The 25,370-nt window shown below is 33.3% G+C and overlaps 2 protein-coding genes across 2 annotated transcripts in view; one reads left to right on the top strand and one right to left on the bottom strand.

Moving 5' to 3' along the window:
- The window catches only part of LOC129952452 (meiotic nuclear division protein 1 homolog), a 312,005-nt gene that overhangs the window by 188,021 nt on the left and 98,614 nt on the right, over positions 1 to 25,370 (top strand). The gene's annotated exons all lie outside the window — the stretch shown is intronic.
- On the bottom strand, positions 11,516 to 12,058 carry LOC129950711 (uncharacterized). Its single transcript, XM_056062633.1, has one exon. It carries the CDS (start codon positions 12,056 to 12,058, stop codon positions 11,516 to 11,518), a length of 543 nt encoding a protein of 180 aa, XP_055918608.1.

Here is a 25,370-nt window from a genome sequence, read left to right on the forward strand (position 1 = left end):
CATTTACAAAACAATGACGTGCAACACATTTGAAAAAATTAAAAGCTTTATTCATTTCAACGACAGTGATAATTTCATTCTACTTGGAGAAAAAGGATTGTCGAGTCCTTGTTCAAGATAAGGCCACTTTTGGAGAAAATACGAGAAGAAGCTTTATAGCGGTTATGTTAGAGCCATTTTGTCGCATTGAGAAAAAAGATTAGGTCTCTAATCTTTGTCTCAGATAGATCATCAAGTTCGTTAAAGAATGCTTTTTCAAAGTATTTCATTCTAGTGGTTGCCAAAGCAGGACATTTGTAGAGGAAATGGATTATCGGCATAAGGTGTTGTAGGAGATACCCAACTTCTCCGCATGAACTCCTATAGGCCAATGTCCGGCACAAACCGCAACAATCCTGGCTATGCCTTGCCTTGGCCTGCATAAAAGATCGTTTGTACGGGTTTTATTATAGGTGGGCCATATCTTCTAGATATAATGCAGTTGGGTAAATTGCTCCACCTTCGGTTTGATTCAGTTTGGTAGATAGAAAAGATTTTACCCTTCATAGCACCAAGAGGAATGTTAACCATTTCCGCAAGTGAGCTATGAAGGGCCGATCCTTGCCTGGCTATCTCGTCAGCCCGTTCATTTCCCACGATACCACTATGGCCCGGAACCCAGATCAGAGTGACACCGAGGTTAATATTCAGGATGTGGCCGAGTTAATGGCTTTGACAGGTGCCTGACTGCCTGTAAAGATGGCCGCATTTCGGTTTTGGTTTGTGCTTTGTTTAAGTATCTTACATGCCTCCCTTATTGCCAGCAGTTCAGCCTGAAAAACGCTAGCAAAGTCAGCAAGCCTAAAGGATTTGGCTGCATTTAGGGACTCAGAAAAGATCCCACAACCAACTCCGCACTCCATCTTTGAGCCGTCAGTAAAGATGGTTGTGTCGAAACCTATCGACACGATGTCATCCTCCCAATCTTCTTTGGATGGGAAAATAACCTTAAAACCCTTACTAATGCTCAAAGTAGGAGTGCAGTAGTCAGTGTCTACCGAGATAATATCTGAGTGAATCAAATTCGTTGTGTTGCTGTGGCCATAAGGTTTTGACAACCAGCTGTTTGATTCCTTTAGCCTAATACCGCTGCAGGAAACTATGTATTTAATAAAAAGGTCGATTGGTAGAAGATTCAAAATTACGTTTAAGGCGTCCGTTGGGCAAGTAGGCATGGCCCCTGTGGTGCCACTACACAATCGAACCATATGTTAAGATTGGACGTACTACAGCTGTGAACGTCCATTAAATCATCTTCGACTGAAGTCCCCACTTTTTGCCGAAAGTTTTGCTGCAGGCGTAGAAGGCAACACAGGCCTTCTTAACCCGTACTTCAATATTTAGTTTCCAGTTTAGTTTAGGGTCGAGTATAACACCCAAATATTTTGCAATGGAAGACAATGATAGGATTTGACCGTTGAGTCGAGGTAGCGTGAAGGCGGTACTTTAGTTTTGGTGGTAGTCCAGTTGCTAACTTTCTTCAAAGATGGCTCCGTGATTTCACTAATCACAGAGGTGTACTTTCCTCACACCAATAGCACCAAATCATTCATCCAAGTCTCCGTAGCTTTGCCCTTAAGATAAGCATGCTGAGAGCTTTCGAAAGGTCGTCCAACTAGGATTTCTCTAATATGGTAATCAAGAATGCGCTCCAAGGTTTTAAGCACAAGAGATGTTAAGCTTATTGGTGTGAAATCCTTCGCGCATTCGTGACCTCGCCTGCCCACTTGAGGGATAACTTTTGAAAATTTGTTCCAGCCATGGAGCTGCCACATCATGCAACTTTTGAAGCATAACTGGCAGTATGCCATCCATGCCTGGGGATTTATATGGAGAAAAAGTATTCATGGCCCACAAAATATTTCCTCTGGTTATAACGGAATTGACTTGCTCCACATGAGCTACGTTTAGCTCTGTGGTTTTCAAGCAGTTAGAGGTTATCACTCTCGCAACCCGGAAAGTGCCTCTTCATCAGTAGCTCAAGAGATTCGGCTGGAGAGGCTGTCCAGGTTTCATCAGGCTTCTTTTGATTGACAGTATTCTCTCCAGCCTTGTCTTTTGGCTGATAACAGGGCTTGCTTGTAAATTTTAAGAGAGTCCTTATACGGTTGGTAAACCTAATGTTGTAGCATGGTAATGTTTGTGGCAGATATTAATAATTGTCCTCGTCATTTTCCTAAGACTGGACAGTTCTTCATTCCACCAAGAAGGAAGGGTTTTACGGTTATATTTAACTGGGCAAGAGAGTCTAAAAGCTTAACTTATAGATGTTTCAAAGGTTTTCACTGTTGATTCAAGGTCTCCTATCGATTCAGTGATATTCGGTAAGTTGCTTAGTTTGGAATTAGCGATTTGACTGAATTTCGTCCAGTCAGTTCTTTTGGGATTTCTATAAGACAGAGGGTTTTTCGACTCGATATTAATTTGAAAAAAGTATCCACTTGTGATCCGAAAACGAATTCAAAGGGTAAACTTTCCAATTCTCCACTAATAAATTACGGTTGTTTATTAAAGTGACATCAAGCACATCCTCCCATCCTTCATAAATTTTTTTAAAGTGATTATCAAATTTTCCTGGACTGATATTTCCGGTAATGTCAAGTCATCAGTTTTTCAGTATAGTGAGTGTTGCATAGAAGTACATTTTCAAAATTATAAGGCCTTAAAAAGCCAAATTCCACTACTGTAGCATGCTTTAGCCCTACAGACATGAATCCTTTTTCCGAAACGATTCCTCATCATTTGAGTTTTTCAATTCTTCTTCTCCAGGTGCATTTCTTTGTTTATTTGTTTTTGATTTCAACTTTTTTTTTGGAGAAAAACTAAAAGAATGATTTTATCATTGGAATAATAAGAAAAAGTTTTACATCGTGATGCTTGAGAAAAACTACGTGTTCTATCAAACAATAAATTACAGACACATTTTACAACATCAACAAGTGCTTCGTTTTTTTGTTTCTATGTTGAGAAACCTAATTTCCATTATTGGGAACTTAACTGGAGTTAAGTGAGATTGAATTTGAGTCAAAAGGAGCGAAGGAAGGTCACGTATTTATTAGAACGAACTTAAACATTATATTTAACACCAACAATTTTGAATCAAGAATTACCAAAAAGGCCTTCCTTAATGCATAATAATAACATCGACCCTTGTATGCAATGTAAAATTAATCAATTACTTAAAACTAAGTTTAATAATTAAATAGAGGACCTTCAATTTGTTGAGGACAATTTAATCCTTGACAACAGATTAAAGACCCAAATACGACATAATATTGGAGTTCAAATTTGGCATTTACGAGTATTTCCGCCCCACACTTAAAATCCCCCTCTTAGCCTTTTGCTGCTTAGCGATGATGATCATTTGAATACAACTTTCTCTATTTTGGGGTTAGTCATAGGGAAACATGGTCTAAAGACTTCTCTGATAGTGGGTAACTAAATAGGCATAGGGAGAGAAATCCTTAGCGTATATTTTAATATTTGAATATATTGATGTGAAAGTGGATGAATTGGATTATTGTTTAGTTATTGGAAATTTGAATGACGTATATTCCAAAGATACGCACAAAATAATTGAAATTTGCTAATGCTCAGCATTTTGCTTTGCTTAATCGCGTTGAAAGTCTAGATAGAAATTTGCACATTCATATCATAGGCAAGATGTACAGCTATGGCCATAATAATACGAACATAAAATTTAATTTTTGGTTAATATTTCTTTTACATATTTGTAAGGAAGTAAATATAAAATGTGAGCAATTAATTTTATTGGTAAATATTAACTTCCCATAGGAAGTTATTGTAATGGGTCCGATTTGTCAAATTGAAAACGTTTACATTTCTCGACGTTTCAAGGTCCCTAGAGTCGAAATAAAAGATTTTTAGAAAGATGTCTGTGCGTGCGTGTGTACGTACGTTTGTACGTCCGTACGTTCGCGACGTTTTTTTTCGTCGTCAATAGCTCAAGAACCTGAAGAGATACCGATTTCAGCTCAAGAACTAGAAGAGATATCAACTTCAAATAAATTTTGTTATACAGATAATAAGAAAGATGCAGAAAGGGCTCTCAAAAAAATTGCGTGGGTGGTTTTTTTACCATAGCAGTTTGAAAAAATGGTGAAAATTTAGGTTAACCCTAAATATCTTACGAACCAAAAACTCTAGAGACTTGAATTAAATTTTATTTAATATATTGTAACGTAATACCAAACAGGTATATTTTTTGAAAAAAATCAATATCACGGTTTTTTTTAAAAATCAATAAAACTGAAAAAAAAATGTGTCACCTCCAAAATTTTACGACTGAAATATGATTGCATCTCTAAGACAATTTTGTGCAACGAAAAATAATATTTTTGAAATCTGATAAAATTTTGAGAAAAATCTAACTGACAGTTTTTTCATAAAAAACAAAAATCTAAAAAAAAATATTGTTTTCAACATTTGGTAAAATTTTTAAAAAATTCGAATTGACATTTTTTTTACAAAAAATAAAACTCTAAAAAAAAAACAATGCTAAAACTTGGTAAAAATTTATTTTCGATTCAAATAGTTTTTCAAAAATTTAAAATGTTTTCTTCAAACTTTTTTTATTTCAGAGAAAATATTGTTTTCGATATTCAGTAATTTTTATATAAAAATCCAACAGTCCGTTTTTTCATAAAAAATAAAATCTACAAAAAATAGTACGCAAATTTGGTAAAAATTGATACGAGTACATATAGACAAACTTTTAAGCAAGACAAATCGACAGACGGGATTGGAAGTTATCCGTGTGGGTCGCATTTAAAGCCAATATCTACAATTTTTGAAAAGATATTTGAGTTGAAAATCAATTTTTATCAACTTTTATACATTTTTTTAGGTTTTTTTTTTTTTTAAAAAAAACTGTCAATTCGATTTTTCTCAAAATTTGTCTTAATGTTGAAGAAGCTATTATCTTAAATTTTTGAAAAGATATTTAGTCGAAAATCATTTTTACCAACTTTTGTTAATTTTTTGTAAAAAAATCTGTCAATTCGATTTCTTTCAAAATTTTACTGAATGTTGACAACAATATTTTTTGAAAGATAAAAGTAAATTAAAGACAATTACTCAAAGTTTTGAAAAGATATTTGAGTCGAAAATCATTTTTTACCAACTTTTTTTTAATTTTTTTTTAGGTTTTTATTTTTTATAAAAAAAAACTGTCAATTCGCTTTTTCTTAAAATTTTATGAGATGTCAAAAACATTATTTTTCGTTGCACAAAATTGTTTTGGAAATGAAATCATATTTTAGTCGTAAAATTTTGGAGGTGACACATTTTTTTCAGTGTTTTTGATTTAAACGGTAATTTTTTAAGAGCTTGAGAACTTTTTAAAAAAAAAACGCATAAAATTTGCAAAATCTCATCGATTCTTTATTTGAAACGTTAGATTGGTCCATGACATTTACTTTTTGAAGATAATTTCATTTAAATGTTGACCGCGGCTGCGTCTTAAGTGGTCCATTCGGAAAGTCCAATTTTGGGTAACTTTTTCTAGCATTTCGGCCGGAATAGCCCGAATTTCTTCGGAAATGTTGTCTTCCAAAGCTGGAATAGTTGCTGGCTTATTTGTGTAGACTTTAGACTTGACGTAGCCCCACAAAAAATAGTCAAAAGGCGTCAAATCACATGATCTTGGTGGCCAACTTACCGGTCCATTCCTTGAGATGAATTGTTCTCCGAAGTTTACCCTCAAAATGGCCATAGAATCGCGAGCTGTGTGGCATGTAGCGCCATCTTGTTGAAACCACATGTCAACCAAGTTCAGTTCTTCCATTTTTGGCAACAAAAAGTTTGTTAGCATTGAACGATAGCGATCGCCATTCACCGTAACGTTGCGTCCAACAGCATCTTTGAAAAAATACGGTCCAATTATTCCACCAGCGTACAAACCACACCAAACAGTGCATTTTTCGGGATGCATGGGCAGTTCTTGAACGGCTTCTGGTTGCTCTTCACTCCAAATGCGGCAATTTTGCTTATTTACGTAGCAATTCAACCAGAAATGAGCTTCATCGCTGCACAAAATTTGTCGATAAAAAAGCGGATTTTCACATTTCGAACCGAACACTGATTTTGGTAATAAAATTCAATGATTTGCAAGCATTGCTCGTTAGTAAGTCTATTCATGATGAAATGTCAAAGCATACTGAGCATCTTTCTCTGTCAAATACTAATGCATGAAAATCCTAACCTCAAAAAAATCACCCTTTATAAAAAAAAAATGTAAAATGGATTTTTTTTTCAAAAAATATACTTCTTTAGAATCACTTTACAATACATTATATACAATTTAATTCAAGTCTCTAGCGTTTTTGGTTCGTAAGATATTTAGGGTTAACCAACATTTTCATCTTTTTTTCATTTTCAAACTGGTATGGTAAAAAAACCACCCACGCAATTTTCTTGAGAGCCCTTTCTGCATCTTTCTGCCTTATTATCTGTATACAAAAATTTATTTGAAATCGATATCTCTTCTGGTTCTTGAGCTATGGACGACGAAAAAAACGTCGCAAACGTACGGACGTACGTTCACCCGCACGCACAGACATCTTTCTAAAAATCTTTTATTTCGACTCTAGGGACCTTGAAACGTTGAGAAATGTCAAAATTTTCAATTTGACAAATCGGGCCCATTACAATAACTTCCTATGGGAAGTTAAAAATATTTTAAATTGCTAGCTATTTAAAAGTCCAAATGATCCAATAGGGGTTAGTCTAAATTTTCAATTTTGAGCATGAATAAATAAACAGTTGGGGGTACCGACTCTGGAACAGGCAACATAAAGTTGGCCTTGTGAAAAACATGATTCCTCCAAATTGACACCACAAACGTGAAATGTTTTCGCCTGGGCCTTACATTACATTACATTACATTACATTACATTACATTACATTTCACACTACTCTGCACATAAATGTACAGAGTAGAGAGCACAGCACCTTGAGCATCTAGACTATGTAAGGTGATAACAACACAAGACATTAATACAAGACAGAAGGACAGAAGATAAAGAACAATAGAAAGAAAGAACACATGACAACAGCACGCGGTAGGTTTCCTCCATCTTTCTACTAACCACGCTCACTGATGCTTGATTTCGGTGATCGATGAATTCAAATAGCATATCAGTTGGAATCATAGGGATACTCGGTATCAAACACACTTCTTCTTTTGATTTAATGGTTAAAATTGTATCTTCAATTAAATCACCTCATCTTGATTCATAGCACTGTCAATTGATTTATATGTCGTGACTATACACCTGGCAGTTTCGCTTGAATTTTGAAAATGAACCAATCATGATTTCTGTAATTCCGAAGAATATTCGAAAAAAACACATTCAATCAACTCATCTATAGATTGCGCAATTGTACGAAAAATGTTCGGTAAAGTGATCAATCCGTTGGTACTGTCGATTGGTATTTTGCCATTACCAATTTCTAGCAATTATTTTGATAACTCATGGGCAGTGGCATCATTATGTAGGTGAATACGCATAGTAATGTTCAGTGTCAATTTTCGAACATATCTCCAAAGAACTGATGACTTCAAACAGGCGTTTATTTCATCAGTAGAAGTTGATCGAGGAATGACAGAGAATTTTTGACGAAAGTCCCCTGACAGCAATATCAGAGCATCAGCAAAACAGCTGTTGATTACCGCTTAAATCCTACATTGTTCGATTAAATGGTTCTATCGTTTTTTATTCGACACTGTACACTCATCCCATAAAATAATTGACGTTAATCGCAGAACTTTCGCCATAGTAGAATTTCTCGAAATATTGCATGTTGGAGTTTCAAACACCCGTACATTCAATGGCAATTTTAATGCAGAGTGTGCATAAGAGAACCTTCTAATAATGTAGCAGCAATTCCCGAAAATGCAAGTGCCCATGCAATTTTCAAAAATCAATGATACAATTCAAGAAATATAATCCACCTTTATTATTGGAACAGGCTTGCATGATTGTGTCATACACATGTTTTTGTTCAATATTCAATTTGGTTATAGCTATTCAATTGTACAGTTAACGTAAATCATTAGAATTGAATTCCTGCTGACGTATCTAACGATTTGGTGCAGTCATACCCAATTGTGCTAATGCTTATTTACAATCGTTTGACAAATCTTCAATTATTGTTACAGCTTCGTTGTGCATTTCCAAGGTAATCAACAAATCGGGATTTCTTTAAATATTAGTACAAATTGTTTGTATATGGGAGTATAGAAAGATGTTGATTTTACACCTTCACAAAGATTTATTTTTTAATTTTCTCTACGTACAAACCTTCTCTGGACTTTCAGAAATAATTCAATTTTTGTATACATCAAAAAAAACTTTAAAAAAAATATTTTTCAGCAAATAAAACAATTATGTGCAACGAAGAATAACGTTTTTAACATCTGGTAACATTTTGAAAAAAATTGAATTGACAGTTTTTTTTACAAATATTAAAAACCGAAAAAAAAGAAAAGTTGGTAACAACTGATTTTCCACTCAATTATCATTTTAAAAATTTAAGATTATAGCTTAAAACTAATTTTATCTTTTAAGTTATAATGTTTTCAACATTCACAAAAATTTTCAAAAAAATCGATTTGTCTATTTTTCTTATAAAAAAATAAAAACCCAAAAAAAAAAAGCATTACTAAAAGTTCGTAGAAATTGAATTTCCACTCAAATATCTTTTCAAAAATTAAAAATATTGTCTTCAAAGTTATTTTAGAAAATATTTAACAAAAACAGATTTTGAAATCAAACTATTTCATCAAATACAAAATATTGTGGGTAATTTTTAAATTTTTAACAATAACCCAACTGATAACCTTTTTAACAAAACACGAAAGCCTACAAACTTTTAAGCAAACCCAGTAAAGGCTGGGGTGTAATCCACACTGATAACTTCCCATCCGGTCTGTCAATTTGTCTTGTTGAGAAAGTTGTCAGTACTGAATCCCGAAAACAATATTTTCTGTGAGATAAACTAAGCTGAAGCCAACATTTGTAAGTTTTGGGTCGAAAATATTTTTTTTGCAACTTAGTAATATTTTTGTTTAGGTTTTTGTTTAGTAAGAAACAAACTGGAGTGATTTCAATAAATTGTTCATCCTGTAATATTCGGCTTGGTCTGACAATTGAAACTTTTTCACACTTGTAAATAAAACATAATTTTACTTTATTAACTTCCCATAGGAAGTTATTGTAATGGGTCCGATTTGTCAAATTGAAAATTTTGACATTTCTCGACGTTTCAAGGTCCCTAGAGTCGAAATAATAGATTTTTAGAAAGATGTCTGTGCGAGCGTGTGTACGTACGTTCGTACGTCCGTACATCTGTACGTCCGTACGTCCGTACGTTCGCGACGTTTTTTTCGTCGTCCATAGCTCAAGAACCAGAAGAGACATCGACTTCAAATAAATTTTCTTATACAGATAATAAGGCAGAAAGATGCAGAAAGGGCTCTCAAGAAAATTGCGTGGGTGGTTTTTTTACCATAGCAGTTTAAAAAAAAAGGTGAACATTTTGGTTAACCCTAAATATCTTACGAACCAAAAACGCTAGAGACTTGAATTTAATTTTATATAATAAACTGTAACGTGATCTCAAAGAAATTTTTTTTTTGAAAAAAATGTATCTAACGGTTTTTTTCTAAATCAAAAAAACTGAAAAAAAAAATTGTTCACCTCCTAAATTTAACGACTAACATATGATTTCATCTCCAAAACAATTTTGAGCAACGGAGAATAATGTTTTTGAAATCTGATAAAATTTTGAGAAAAATCGAATTGACAGTTTTTTTTATAAAAAATAAAAATCTAAAAAAAACCTTACTCAAAGTTCGTAAAAAATAAATATCGATTCAAATATCTTTTCAAAAACTTAAAATTTAGGCTTAAAACTTATTTTATCTTATAAGAAATATTGTTTTCAACATTCAGTAAAATTTTGAAGAAAATCGAATTAACAGTTTTTTTTACAAAAAATAAAAACCTAAAAAAAAAATTAATAAAAGTTGGTAAAAAAAGATTTTCGACTCAAATATCTTTTCAAAACTTTGCGATATTGGCTTAAATTTACTTTTATCTTTCAAAAAATATTGTTGTCAACATTCAGTAAAATTTTGAACAAAATCGAATTGACAGTTTTTTTATAAAAAATTAAAAACCGAACAAAAATTAACAAAAGTTGGTAAAAATTGAATATGGATTCAAATATCTTTTCAAAAACTTGAATGTTAGACTTCAAACTTATTTTATCTTATAAGAATTATTGTTTTAAGCATTCTGAAAGATGTTGAGAAAAATCGAATTGACAGTTTTTTTACAAAAAATAAAAACCTTAAAAAAAATTTATAAAAGTTCGTAAAAATTGATTTTCGACTCAAATATCTTTTCAAAAATTGTAGATATTGGCTTTTAACTACTTTTATCTTTCAAAAAATATTGTTGTTAACATTTAGTAAAATTTTGAAAAAAATCGAATTGATAGTTTTTGTACAAAAAATTAAATACCTAAAAAAAAATTTAACAAAAGTTGGTAAAAATTGATTTTCGACTCAAATATCTTTTCAAAACTATAAAATATTGGCTTCAAATTAATTTTATATTATAAGAAATATTGTTTTCAACATTCGATAGAATTTTGAAGAAAATCGAATTGACGGTTTTTTTTACAAAAAATAAAACTCTAAAAAAAACAATGCTAAAACTTGGTAAAAATTTACTTTCGACTCAAATAGCTTTTCAAAAATTAAAAATATTGGCGTCAAACTTATTTTATTTTACAGAAAATATTGTTTTCGATATTCAGTGATTTTTATATAAAAAGTCCGTTTTTCATAAAAAATAAAATCTATAAAAATAGTACTCAAATTTGGTAAAATTGATACGAGAACATATAGCCAAACTTTTAAGCAAGACAAATCGACAGACGGGATGGGAAGTTATCAAAGTGGGTCGCATCCCAGCCTCTTTTTTAAATTTTTCCAAACTTATTTATTGAATACTTTCAATTATTACTTTTTCAGCACAGTCATTACTTAATCGCAGTTCACAACCAATAATCACCGCTTCGCTTCCGAGCGCCTATTTATATACCTTGAATCGGTTCGAGAAAATGCTAGGTTCTTGTAGGCGCTGAATGTTTTCGAAGTGAGTTCTCCCCTTAATCACTAGATGTTTCTCGATGTTTCTCGAAGCTTAACGCAGCGAGTTCTCCTCTTAATCACTAGATGTTGCCCCTTATTCTAAATGTTTTACACAAGTGTTTACTACTACAAATAAAACGGTTGCTACGAACTTATTCTACAAGATATTAGAGTAAAAGAGGATAAAGAGTGTATACACATTACATTGCCCCTCCTTAGGATTGATCGTCCCGAACATATCCGTCCATCTTATCACCACTGTAGCGATGAAGACGGTCGCGATGTACAACTTTAGGTTTTCCTCTGACTCCCTTTTGCATCCGGTACACGACATCGTTGATTTGATTTTTGTCGATAGAGATTGTAAAGCCACACCCGATCTCCTGCTTGGAACTGTGTTGTTGTCGCTCCTATCTTGTAGCGTGTCTTCATTCGGTCACTGAACATCTTTATTTTCAACCTGGTATTGTCGTGGATCTGAAGGAGTCTTTCTCTGAAGTCATCAATATAGTCATCCTCGGCTTTCAGCTCCAACGTGGGACATCCAAATTTTATTACGCTCGACAGTCTGATGTTCCTTCCCATCATAATCTCAGACGGTGCATGGCCAGTTGAGCTATGTCTTGCACTTCGATACGCCATCAAAAACATTGGAATGTATCGATTCCAATCTCGCTGGTTATCGTCCACAACGTTGCAAAGATGTTCCTTAAGAGTTCGGTTCGGGAATCGTTCGACCATGCTCTCAGATTGTCGATGGAGTGCTGTTGTTCTTGTCTTCTTGAGGTAAAAAGGCCCACAAACTTCCTTTAATACGTTTGATTCAAAATGCATTACGTGGTCGGAATGTAGTTCTAATGGAACACCGAATCTGCTCACCCAGTTGAAGGCAATTTGGTCTGCGACTTTTTTGGATTCTTGATTTGAAATGGTGTATGCTTCAGGTCACTTGCTGAAGTAATCCATGACGACCAAATTAGAACGATTTCCATTATTTGTTTCCGGAAATGGACCCTCCACGTCTCCTGCAATCCTTTCAAACTATGCTCCGACATTATACTGCTGCAATTGGCTGTGGTCATTTTCGTTCGATCCTTGGTGGCAGCACAGGTATCGCATTTTCGGCACCACTTCTCGACATCTTTCCTTGCATGTAGCCAGAAAAATTGCTGTCGAACCTTTTCTAGCGTCTTTTTCACTCCTAGATGGCCTCCCGAAACTCCACCATGCATCTCTCGCAGAACGTCCATAACCTTCGATCTCGGTGAGACGAGCTGCATTACATAAGACTTTATATCTGCTGATTCCCATTTACTTCGAAGGAATTTCCCATCAGCCCATTCTGGTTTTTCCTGGTGTTCCTTCCAAGCGAGTATGGGTTCGATATCTGAGTCTTTTTGTTAAGCCTTGCTCAACTCGTCGTTGCTCCAACCATAAATGAGATCGGCTCTGGTTCGTTGGATAGCAACCACTTCTTTTTCTTCTTGTCGTCTGCAATGCTTACAGTCTTACTTGCATGGTCTCTGAGACAGTGAGACATATTTTTATTCTCAGTTCTCCAAAGATTCGTTTTATTAGGAGACTTATGACTATAGTTCTTAATTATATTCAGTTATTCTTAATCAGTCCACTTTTTGAAAATATCGTAAAACTTATAACTTTTTCCAAATTATTTTATTCTTAACAAAAATTGCAGAAAAAGCTCAACAATTAATGTGAGTTCACACCAAAGAAATATTTTAGGAAACATTTTTCAAAGAGTGTTTCAAAAATTTCCAAACCAGAAAAACAAGTCAAAAACATTTCTGAAATGTATTTCAAAAAAATGGAAAACATTTCAGAATAGTTTTGTAAACAATGTTTCACCAAAAAGTTTCTTTGGTGTGGACAAACATTTAAAAACAGAATGATTATTTATAATTTATTGTACTGATTAAATTTAAAGAAATGAAAAAACAATATTTTGAAACATACTGTTTTACTCAAAAAAAAGAAATGTTAATATTATTTGGGCCATACCTGTATGTACAGCGTACACAGATACAACACACAATATAGAACATATGTATCTATGGAGAATCCTTTAGATTAAATTAATACAAACTTTGGTAAGGTTAGCGTAAGGTATTGGTAGGATCCTCAGAAATTGTGTCTCCTTGTGCGTAGTATTTAATTAAAACATTTATGTCGTTTGTATAGTGCGTTGGCCCAGAAGGAATAGCGTTTGTCTTGATAAATCTTAACTCACTATCACTCAGATTTATCCTCTACTATAAATTCTATTCTATGGTATCTTATGTATGTATATATATATATGTTTGTTGATATAATGTAAGTATTTGGTGGATTAATAAATTAAACATCAAGAATAATCGGAGTATCCATATATGTACGAATACATAGTATAAGTTAAGTGCTTAGTTTAAGTTTCTATATATGATAATTGATTTGCAAATAATAACGTTTGAATTATCAAAATATGTACGACAACGTTACTGAGGACTGTGTCCAATGGATTATGTAATTGGGGACTGCTGCTTTAAGTAATCAATTTAAAATGATTGTTAGAAGCAGATACTTAGATGTATTAACCTTAACAAGTTCTTATATTTTTACGAGAAGGAAAGTGGAGGTTGGGGTTGTGCCGTCGGGGTGACTTCCTGACCACGTTCAAATCTCCTAGTTGCGATGTACCAACAAGACTCGGATACGGACGGATTTACTGTTGACAACCCACACAAACGAATTAGGAACAACGAACTTATGATATGCACATGGAATGTTAGGTTCCTTAACAGACTACTTGTATCCAAAGAATTAGCGGAGGCCAATCCAGGAAATACGAGGGGATGTACCGGGCAAAGGCAAGAGGATACAAAACTGTGATATTTACTATAGTGACTCCTACTGAAAGAACCAACAGCGCTTATTTGGATGTGGTTTTGTCATTGAAGCCAGGCTAAGGCAACAAGTCTTGAGGTATAGGTGCATCAGCGAGCGCCTCATGACCATCCGCATCAAGGCTACATTCGGCAACATTAGCCTGATATGCGTGCACGCTTCCACCAAAAAGAGAAGGATAACAACACCAAAGATATTTTCTTCAAGCTCTTAGACAAAATATGAGCAGTGTAGCTTCGATATTAAAATTGTCCTGGGCGATTTTAATGCCAACCTAGGAAGGGAACAAATCTTTGGTGGAATAATCGGGAAAAAACAGCCTGCACGACAACACTTCTGGCAACGGAATCAGGCTCATAGATTTTGCTGCTGGGCGAAACGTCATGGTAGCCAGTACGAGTTTTCCACACCTCAACATCCACAAAGGAACTTGTAGTTTTCCAGATCAATCTACCGTCAACCAGATTGGCCATATAGCGAGACGCTTCCAGCATAATGGATGTCCGAACTTTTCGAGGAGCTAACATCAACTAGGACCACTACCTCGTTGTAGCCAAGCACTTCAGGTTTCTAGGCCCAAGGCAAAAAAGGAAGATGCTGGGAGAAGATACAACGCCACACGGCTACAATCGCATGACATCAATAAATCCTTCTTCGACCGAGTTACAAGTAACCTCTCTCAAATTTCTCTGCCGCCAACACAATGTATCGAAAACCAGTGGCAACATTGCCAAGAAGCAATCAGAGAAGCCGCCTCTAATGTGCTGGGTTTCAAGCAGCCACCAACAAGGAATCCCTGGTTTGGTTAGGAATGTCGGCAGGGAAATGCAGCCAAACAACAGGCACGCAAAGCGGCGCTGCGTAAAAGGACGAGAACTGCTCATGAGCTCTTTGAGCAGAAGAGGCAAGAGTAGCACCGACTTCTCAGAAGGAAAAAGTGATAGTATGAGAGGCGTGCGGTCGAAGATGTTGAGAGGTTTAAAAGCAGCAATGAAGTTCGAAAGTTTTATGAGCAGGTAAAACGGAATTTACAAGTCCAATTCACAACTTGGAACCGAAGGCTGAAAAGACGAAAGTGGAAACATCATAGTGGAACAGCAGTTATTGCTGAGGATTTGGAAGGACCATTTCTGCAGATTGTGTAATGGCGACAACGAACCGAGTTCCGCTGTCAGGCAGGATGGTCTATTCAACATTGACGACAAAAGCATATGGCTCGAATGTCGAACTCTTCAAAGCAACTGGGGATAATTTGGTTAGGAGCATGCACCAACTTATCTGTAAGATATGGTCGGAAGAAAACATGACCGATGAATGGAGCCTCAGTATTGTTTGCCCGGTTCTAAAACAAGGATACCCTCTAAACTGCACCAATTATAAAGGAATCAGTCTTCTTAACATCGCCTATAAAATCTTCTATGCCGTAATATGGGAACGTCTAAAGCCCATCGTCAACAACCTGATAGGTCCTTATCAGTGTGGTTTTAAACCAGGAAAGTCCACAATCGATCAAATATTCACATTACGGCAGATCCTTAAAAAAACCCTAGAACACCAAATCGACACCCACCATCTTTTCACCGATTTCAATGCAGCATATGACAGCATCTACAGGGACGAGCTTTATAGAGCCATGCCTAGTTTTGGCATTATTGCCAAAATCGTCCGTTTGGGTAGTATGACCATGGAGAATTCACGCTGCTCCATAAAGGTTGGAAACAGCTTAACAGAGCTTTTCGATGTCAAAAAAGGTTTAAGACAGGGTGATGCGCTGTCATGCGATTTTTTTAACATAGTTTTTGAAAGAATAGTGCGTAGCTCGCACGTCAACACCTAAGGCACTATATTTCAACAGTCTGTCAAAATACTAGCATATGCTAATGACATTGACATAATCGTAAAAATTCAGCGTGATGTCAATGGGTCTTTTGTGAGTATTGAGGTAAAGGCGGAAAAAATGGGTTTTACGGTTAATGAGGGCAAAACAAAGTACATGCTGTCAAAACGTCACCATTGACAGACGTAACTTTGAGGTAGTTAAGGCTCCGCTATTAACGCAGAAATCAACACCAGCGCTAAGATCAAACGAAGAATACCTCTTGCTAACCGCTGTTTCTTTGGGCTAGGAAAGCAGTTAAGTAACAAAGCCCTCATTTGGGGGACCTTCATCATCATCCCCGTCCTGCTATATTTGCAGAAGCATGGACTTTGACAAAAGCGGATGAAAGCACTTTGGGTCGTTTGAGAAAAAAGTTCTTCGTGTGGTCTTCGGTCCCGTGAATCATGGACAGCAATGTCTGATAATTGCTAGTTTGTGTGAACAAACAATTTTAAGCACATGCTTTTCTTCTCATACTTATAACGATTATTATTATTAATTGCTGAAGGGAAATTATATTTCTTGAATAAGTTCAACATTCATTAACTTCTCTCTGTAAACAACAACACCAGAAACACCATCAAACATCACACATCAAAAGCGAAATAATCAATTCGTCGTAACTTCTGTTTCGTCCACAAATTAACCTTCCAAGAATAATTCATTCGTAAATTTTGTAAATGTCCTGTGGTCCTTGTTCAAACAAAATTTGGTTCCCCGATTGTGAAACATGTGCACTCAAGACATTCATACATTTTGTCAATACTCAAGTTATGAGCTCGAATATTGATTAAAGTTCTTCAAGTTGAAGAACCATACATCATAATGTGCATAACATGAAAGTGAGTTTGTTTATATAAGCTCAGGATATTTTCCAGGAAACAAAATTTATTACATATTTAATTGTTCATGGGTAATAAATTTGCCTGTTGGATTTATCAGTCAATTTGTTTGATTTTCTTCTGATTACATACAAACATATGTTCAAGTTCATAGAATGAACAAAATAATCAAAGATTTATGAGATTTCATTTCATCGGAAAGAGAAAAAAACACACACACACTTGACGATGACATATTGTGAATAGAAAATTGGAAAAACTGCTTCAAATGGAAATATAACTTTTTGAAGAAAGAGTTTGCGAAAACTGTTTGACCTACATATAAGTTACATAATTTAACTGCTGACTTTTGTATGAGGTTTGTGTTTAAAGATGTACATAAATAACAACATCTACCTTAGATATAAAATATGGAAACTTAATTGGTATTGAGTTGATTTGACTATGACAGAAGATAAGAACCGATCTTTCACCAGTATATCAATTTATTTAAATACTTTTGTTTTCAGCTGAAAAGAATAATGTAGTCTTTTAAGAAATATATATTCCAACCCAGTGGAACTTTCAACTTGTAAAGGTTGAGCAAGATACAAAAATTGAAAAAAGAGGCTGGGATGCAACCCACACTGATAACTTCCCATCCCGTCTGTCGATTTGTTTTGCTTAAAAGTTTGTAGGTTTTCGTTTTAGTTTTGGGTTAAAAAAGTTGTCAGTTGAATTATTCTTAAAAAAATCAAAATTAATAACAATATTTTCCATATAAAGAAGTAGTTTAGTTTGAAAATCTAGATTTGTTGAATAGATTTTTAGTCGAAACAAATTTTTATCTTTCTTAAATTTTTCGAAATATGTTGAATGAAATTAATTCAAGAAATATCAAGAACCAAACATCAATTTTTACAAAATTTACGTACTTTTTTATAAAAAACGGACTGTTGGATTTTTATAAAAAACTACTGAATATCGAAAACAATATTTTCTGTGAAATAAAAAAAAGTTTGAAGACAATATTTTTAATTTTTGAAAAGCTATTTGAGTCGAAAGTAAATTTTGACCAAGTTTTAGTACTCTTTTCTTTTATGTTTTTATTTTTTGTAAGAATGTACTAAATATTGACAACAATATTTTTTAAAAGATAAAAGTAGTTTCAAGCCAATTTCTTAAAGTTTTGAAAAGATATTTGAGTCGGAAATCAATTTTAAAAACTTTTATAATTTATTGTTTAGGTTTTTATTTAAAAAAAAAAACTGTCAATTCGATTTTTCTCAAACATTTTACTGAATGTTGAAAACAATATTTTGATCTTACTGACTGATATTAGCTTACATACTAATACTAAAACTAAGCCCACTTCCATTTAAGAATAAAACTAGTCTCTCTGACACTATCTATCTACTCTGACAATTAAAATTTTAGGTTTTATGTTAATACCAATTGTGCATGTAACTTTTTTAAATAAACCTCTATAAATCAAAGGAGATGATTTTTCAAAGAACGGAATTCGGTCCGAATTTGCATCTGGTCTTAAAAGAGCGATTGACAACTCGTTGAGACAATTGAACGGTGACAGGTAAAAGTTGTCATTAACACTCTCAGTGGTGTTCGACTCTATTAAGGGTCCTATTAGTGGATTTAAATGACAGATTGTGCGCTCTATCTTTTTCAAAAATAGGTCTGATTGGTACTGCATGAATGATGGGTGTTACTTGTGTCGAATCGTTGATTGTTTAGTTGGAATACCATTTTTTATTTGGTTTTCTAAAAAGTCCACAGCATCGTCGCAGGTTCTATCATTCATATTTATAGAATTCTGGTTAACCAAGTGCAGAATCCGTACGTAAGAATGGGCCTTATTAATGTGTTATACATTAAAATTTTCATATTCTTTTGCAAGAATTTCGAGTTAAATAGTATTTTCAATGAACCAGCTGCAATGTTTGCCTTTTTTATAAAAATCTGTAGTTTCCCGAAAGTAATTCTTAAAATCACAATAAAAGAACTAACTTTTTAATTTTTTACAACACACAAAACTTTATTACACTTATTTTTAGGTTAGAGTTATTTAATGCACCAGCACAAGGTTAGTTTCTTTGGTTCCCACTCTTCTCGTACCGACTCGGGTGAAAGACGTGATTAAAATGGACGAGAGAAGAGCGGAAATCCAAAATGTCTGCATTCTGTGTTTTCACATCGTTTTCTTACACTTGAGCCTTAGATTTTGATAGACATTAAGCTTTGCGTATGAAATTGACCTTTATTTAAGGTGTGTGCGCATCCACTACAAATGCTACCATGTTTATTAAAGAGGAATCGGTTTTGAAAATTGACGCCAAGATACCTTTTTTCTGAACGTAACGGTATTTCAAAATTATTTATTGTAAGGTTAAGGGATTTACTCTCTTTAACTGAAAGGTAATGTTCTTTTTCCCTCGCATTTCTAAAGAAAGTCAATCCACATTTTCTAGGGTTAATTTTTAGTCTCCATTTCTTAAAATAATTTTCCACAAGCGGTTGTGTTTGCTTTATATTGTTAAGGGCTAAAGTTGGTGGAACATCACTTGCAAATACAATTGAGCCATCAGTATAGTGAATACAACGTTGGTCATTTGATGTGGGATATGAAAGAGGGAAACCACGCAAAAAGATATTACACAAAAGTGAGCCTAAAATAGACCCTTGAGCGACGCCTGTACTAACGGGGAAAAAAGGAGTGTGTTCAGAACTTTTAATATCATCTTAATGAGCCATTTCGGAAAATTCAGTTAGATGAGTTTAAAAATAAGACCAAAGTGCCATAGCGAATCGAACGCTTTTTCACGGTCAATATCCAAGCACACTGTACACGTTTTATTCAAGGTTGTGAACTACTTTATCTTGGAAAAGAAGCAATGAATGTTCAGTGGAGTTGCCTTAACCAAATCGGTTTCTTGGAATGATGTTTTCATCTTCACAGAACGTGTTGAAGGGATTAGCCAACAATTGTTCAAAAAGCTTACCTATGTTCGAGAGAGTTAAAATTAGTTGGAAGCCATAATGTCAAATTTTTGAAGAGATTTTTCTGTTGAAAATCAATTTTTACCATTTTTATATTTTTTTGTTTATGTTTTTATTTATTTGTAAAACACAACTGTCGATTCGATTTTTCTCAAAATTCAATGTTTAAAACAGTATTTCTTTTAAGATAAAATTAGTCTGAAGCCATAATCTCAAGTTTTTGAAAAGATATTTGAGTCAAAAGAAAAAAAAAACGCTTTTTAAGTTTTTATTTTTTTATCAAAAAAAATGTCAACTCGGTTTTTCTCAAAACTTTACCAGATGTCAAAAATGTTATTCTTCGTTTCATATATTTTTTAAGATTAAATCATACTTTTTTGAAAAAAATATTCGAGGTGGCACTAATTTTTTTCATTTTTCTTGATTTATAAAAAAACAGTTTATGTATTTTCCCAAAAATATACTAGTTTGGTATCACGTTACAGTATATAATTCCACACTTAATTTAAGTCTCTAGCATTATTGTTTCATGAGATATTATGGGTTAACCAAAATGTTCACCTATTTTAAATCAAAGGAACTTAAAACAAATTTGTCATCTCGATAATTGTACGAATAAAAAATGATTTCATTTTCAAAACAAAAAAAAGTAAAAGTTCTGGTAAAAGTTTGAGAAGAATCAAATTGTCAGTTTTTTGTATAAAAAATAAAAGCCTAAAAAATACATTGGTAAAAATTGATTTTCGACTCCAATATCTTTTTAAAACTTTGAGATTTTGGCTTCAAAGTAATTTCATCTTTTAAAAAATATTGTTGTCAACATTCAGTAAAATTTTGCAAACAATAAACTTGACAGTTTTTTTACAAAAAAAGAAAACCTTAACAAAAATTAATAAGAGTTGGTAAAAATTGTTTTTCAATGTAAATATGTTTTTAAATAATATTTATTAGTTTTTTTTTATAAAATCCAACATTCCGTTTTTTATAAAAAAAATAAAATCTACAAAAAAAACACGCAAATTTAGTAAAAATTGATGCTTAGTTCTTGACATCTCTTAAATTAATTTTATTCATCCAATTTGTAAAAATTAAAGAAATGCTACTAAAATTTTAAAAAAATTTGTTTTCGACTAAAAATCTATGTAACAAAACTAGATTTTCATACTTAACTATTTCTTGATATGGAAAATATTGTTGGTAGTTTTAAAACTTGTAAAATTGACAACTTTTTTAGCCCAAAACGAAAACCTACAAAATTTTTAAGGAAGACAAATCGACAGACTTTCTGCATTATTATCTAAATAACAACCTTTTTTTTAAGTTGAAATCTCTACTAGTTCTTGAGCTTTGGAAGACGAAAAAAATTTTCCGAATGGACGTACAGACGCACGGACGTGCAGACATCTCTCTAAAAATGTTTTATTTAGACCCTAGGGACCTGGAAACGTCGAGAAATGTTAAAAATTTTTATTTGACAAATCGGACCGATTACAATAAGTTCTTATTTAGAGTTAACATAAAATTAGTAGTAGGTAGTACCCGTGGCATGATGGTTAGTGCGTTGGACTGTCATGCAAGAGGTCTTGGGTTCAATCCCTGCCTGTGCCACCTTAATTTAAAAAAAAAAAAAATAATTTTCGCGGGTACTGCCTCTTGCGAGGAATTGACAAATCCTTCAAGAGTAATTCTTGTCATGAAAAAGTGCTTTCTCAAACTAGCCGTTCGGATTCGGCATAAAATTGTAGGTCCCCTCCATTCCTGACAACATTACTCGCACACAGGAATGGTTGAGAGTTGTAAGTCACTAGGCCCTGGTTCACAACGGACTGTTGCGCCACCCCATTTGATTTGATAAAATTAACACAAATATATATGAAGTAGTAATATCAATGATTGGATTTCGTACACCAGAAATTTAAAAAAAGTTTAATATAAAACTAAGTTCCGTTTGAATTGATTCAGATATCTCATTTTATTTCATTCTATTTAAAGTTCTTTAAATGAAGATTTGACGCATAAGTAGAAATTTCATTTCCAATTTTTAAAGAGACACCAATGAGAAGTTATCAACGTGGATTTCATTCCAGCCTCTTTTTTTTACTACTTGTCACGTTCCATTAATTCTTTTTGTCATTTGCCGGGTCTATTACTCCTTAACGCTTCCTAATTGCCACTGGCCGTACTTTCCTCTATCACTTGCTACGTGCCAATTTGAGCCTGCACACTAGTAGCTTTCACTATTCCACTATTGTTCGTATACTCCTTTTTTGATGCATCACGTTGACATCATTGTTGTTTGTCGGTAGTACTTGGCACTTTGCACTGTTACATTTCTTGATGCTTGACACTTTCTCCCAGCTATAAACATAGCCTCTTAAGACTCCGGCAATTCAAGTTCTTGCAGTACTTTAAAAAGCTAGTTCCCACTTTCCAATTACCATTACCATTTTAATTTCTGATTGCTGTTTCACTTTGCTTGTAACCCACATCTTTCGACAAGTTGTAAGTTAAGAAGGATGAGCTTATAATGAACAATTTGAGTCCTTGAAGTTTCACTTATTTAAATATTACAGCTCATAAAAATAAGCAATAAAAAAGTTTGGGATGTTAAAAAATGTAATAAGCTATCAAGGTCATTGCCTTCTAACAATTCCCCGTTTATTTGTCATCCTCATATAAAAAGAGTTGTAAGCTAATAATTTTTAATTTAACACTCTTAACACATCCTTTCCAATATTATAATAGAAGTTTTATAACTTTTTTTATTTACTTTCGAGTACTGTCCTGTAAGTTCGGGTCCGCATAGTAGTCCGTCCAAACAACTATAAAAGTTTTCTTTTGTCATAAAAGAAAAATGAATGGCTCAAAGCTACACTTTACTTTTTAGACAAAAAAGCAACTTAGACTATCTAAATCTGTACATACGTATTTACTCTATACAGTGGTGGAAAATTAATTAGCAACGGTTATCTATGTATTCTTTGAAGTAATTTCTAAAAATATTCCCTTATTTCATTACCTTATTTTCCAACTTAATTTTAACATTAGGAAAATATTTTTGTTTTACTAATAAAAGCTCGGATACATTTTTAACTTTCGTCTTATCTAAAGCTTTCGTTATATTCCTTTAAAATTTTCACTGGATTGTGGTCTGTAACTTGAGTAGACCAATCCAAAATATATCAAATAACATTTCACTAAACAGTGTGTTTTGGATCTTGGTCCTATTGAAAAATGTAAGAAATAGGCAAATTTTTAAACGCATAAGGCTCCATAAAAAGTTTTCTAACTCCCCGTAGAAAGTTATTGTAATAGATCCGATTCTATTCGTTCGGGCTACCTTTCATTTTTTCCATTGAACAAAATTGGTAAAAACTTATTCTCGACACGAATTGAATGAAAGTATTAACTTGGATATAATTTTATTCTATACAAAATATTAAAGTTAACAGAAAGTAGATAATTTTCTTAGAAAAACATAATGACATGTTTTGAAAACATTAAAACCTTAATTTTTTCTTGCTTTAATGTTATTTTCTATTATTGGTGTTAACAATTATTTATTATTTTTAAGAAAACAACTTTTTTACTTAACCAAAACCAACAATAACTAAAAACTGATAAAAAATGGTTTCGACTCAAGAACAACAAGATTTTAAACCTTGTATATCTTACGAAATCTTTGCTTTAGTGCTTATGAGCTTTTTGACAAGATAGATGGTGAGTGAAGGGAGAAGATAGTCATGGATGGAACTGATTTCTTTTAAATAATTTTGTATGAAGAGCATAATAATGAACTGTTTTTTATTTCAAATAATTTTCTTTCGAAAAAATTAAAAAAAAAAAAAAAAAACAGAAACAATCGAGAAGGAGCCTTATTTAAGCTTTTTTCCTACTACTATACTGTTAATGCGGAATCCGAAGCGGGAATTCAATTAAATTAGGTAGGGTTATGTGGAATGGAGTGTAACATCAACTACCAGCTTTTTCCTAAATGTCAAAACTCAATTTTACTATTTAAATGTACCGGTGGAGTTAAAACCGCGTTCCATTTGGTAATGATGATCGCTCGAAAAAGGGCTGATGGAAATATGGTTGCCCTTAATCTCACCAATATTTTGCAGCATCAAAGAACGTGGAATAGGTAAGTCAAGAAATCGAAGATTAGTCATAGTTGCGGTAAATTTTACCGTAACACTATGTTTGCTTTTTTTAAAGTATTATAAATATGAAAACTGAAGTATCATTCGCGCTTTATATTCATAGAAGGTGCAATCTTTTGCAAGCCTGTATGGAGTTAAAAAAATCCAAATGTTTTGTAGCAGTGTACTTTACACTTTGGCAGCTGTCAAAAAACGTTAATTTTTAAAAATCCTATGACATTGAATTTTCCGGCGTACAATTTTTTTTTTTACTTTCAGCTAGTGGTCTCTTTACAACAAAAGATTTGCCCTATTTTTCTGTAGAGTCTGGGCTCAGTAGTATCACATGAAAGCTTACATTCAGCTTAAACGATCTGTCAAATATTTTCGAATTTCAACGAGGGGATTTGTAAGGTAATTGAACTTGAATTTGTGTTTTGGTTTTCAGCATATGTAAACATGCCTGAATTTGTTACTGAAAACAAATTTTCAAAAACGGGTATTTTAAAAGGAGTTTTAAAATATATCGACAACATTTTTTCAATCTAGCTGCTGTTCATTTGATGGACGACTTAAAAATTGCTGCTGTACTTCTAAATAAATTGCATCCAAAACTTGAAGACAGTTCTGATGCAAACGTTCTATTAGAACTGATTTTAAATCGCTTGAATACTCCTAATTATTAAGGTGACTTTATTATAGAAAATAATTTTAGCTGAGCTGGTTTTAGCCTCATCGATGGAAATTTTCCAAATGTATGTAAACACTCACCATTCGTATGATATCATTTAGGAATTTTCAAACTAACCAGGCTCAATCTTACAGTGAGGAAAGACAGTAAAATTCTAAAGCACATGTAATTTTAATCTTAATGTTACAAACTTTAAAGTTCCGGTTTGGAGTTTTTCATGCAATTACCTGTACCTACCGCTTCCTCATAGCTTTCCGTTGTTATCATTCTTTTAGACATTTTTTGTCAAAAATTTTCAAATTTGTTTTTTTTTTCACTTTTTAGGCCGGCTTTAACTTCACTTTTTTACTTGCGACGTATAGAAACTAAATTGGCAGTTTTACATTCGTAACAAAATATTAAATCGAGATTTTTATTGAACATGGCATTACGATGATAGAGAAGTCGAGAAAAGTGGGTTCCCCGATTCCATCCATCTGTCTGTCTGTCCTGGCCACTACAGCCCAAATCATTGGGTCGATTAACCTCAAATTTCGAAATTTTGAGATTTTAAGAGCATTCCTATTAGGCGATTTTTTCATTTCTTGTTAAGACTAAAAATAACAGTAGCCCCGATACAAATTGTGTGGTAAATAATCGAACATTTGAATTTTCTCAAAAATGAACCGATAGATTTTAATTAGATTTTCTCTAAATT

The sequence above is a fragment of the Eupeodes corollae genome, chromosome 3 (genome assembly GCF_945859685.1).
Source record: "Eupeodes corollae chromosome 3, idEupCoro1.1, whole genome shotgun sequence".
NCBI lineage: Eukaryota > Metazoa > Arthropoda > Insecta > Diptera > Syrphidae > Eupeodes > Eupeodes corollae.

Bases quoted from the DNA above. Each gene is read 5' to 3' on its own strand.
- LOC129950711 (XM_056062633.1), bottom strand. From the start codon at position 12,058: ATGCATTTTGAATCAAACGTATTAAAGGAAGTTTGTGGGCCTTTTTAC.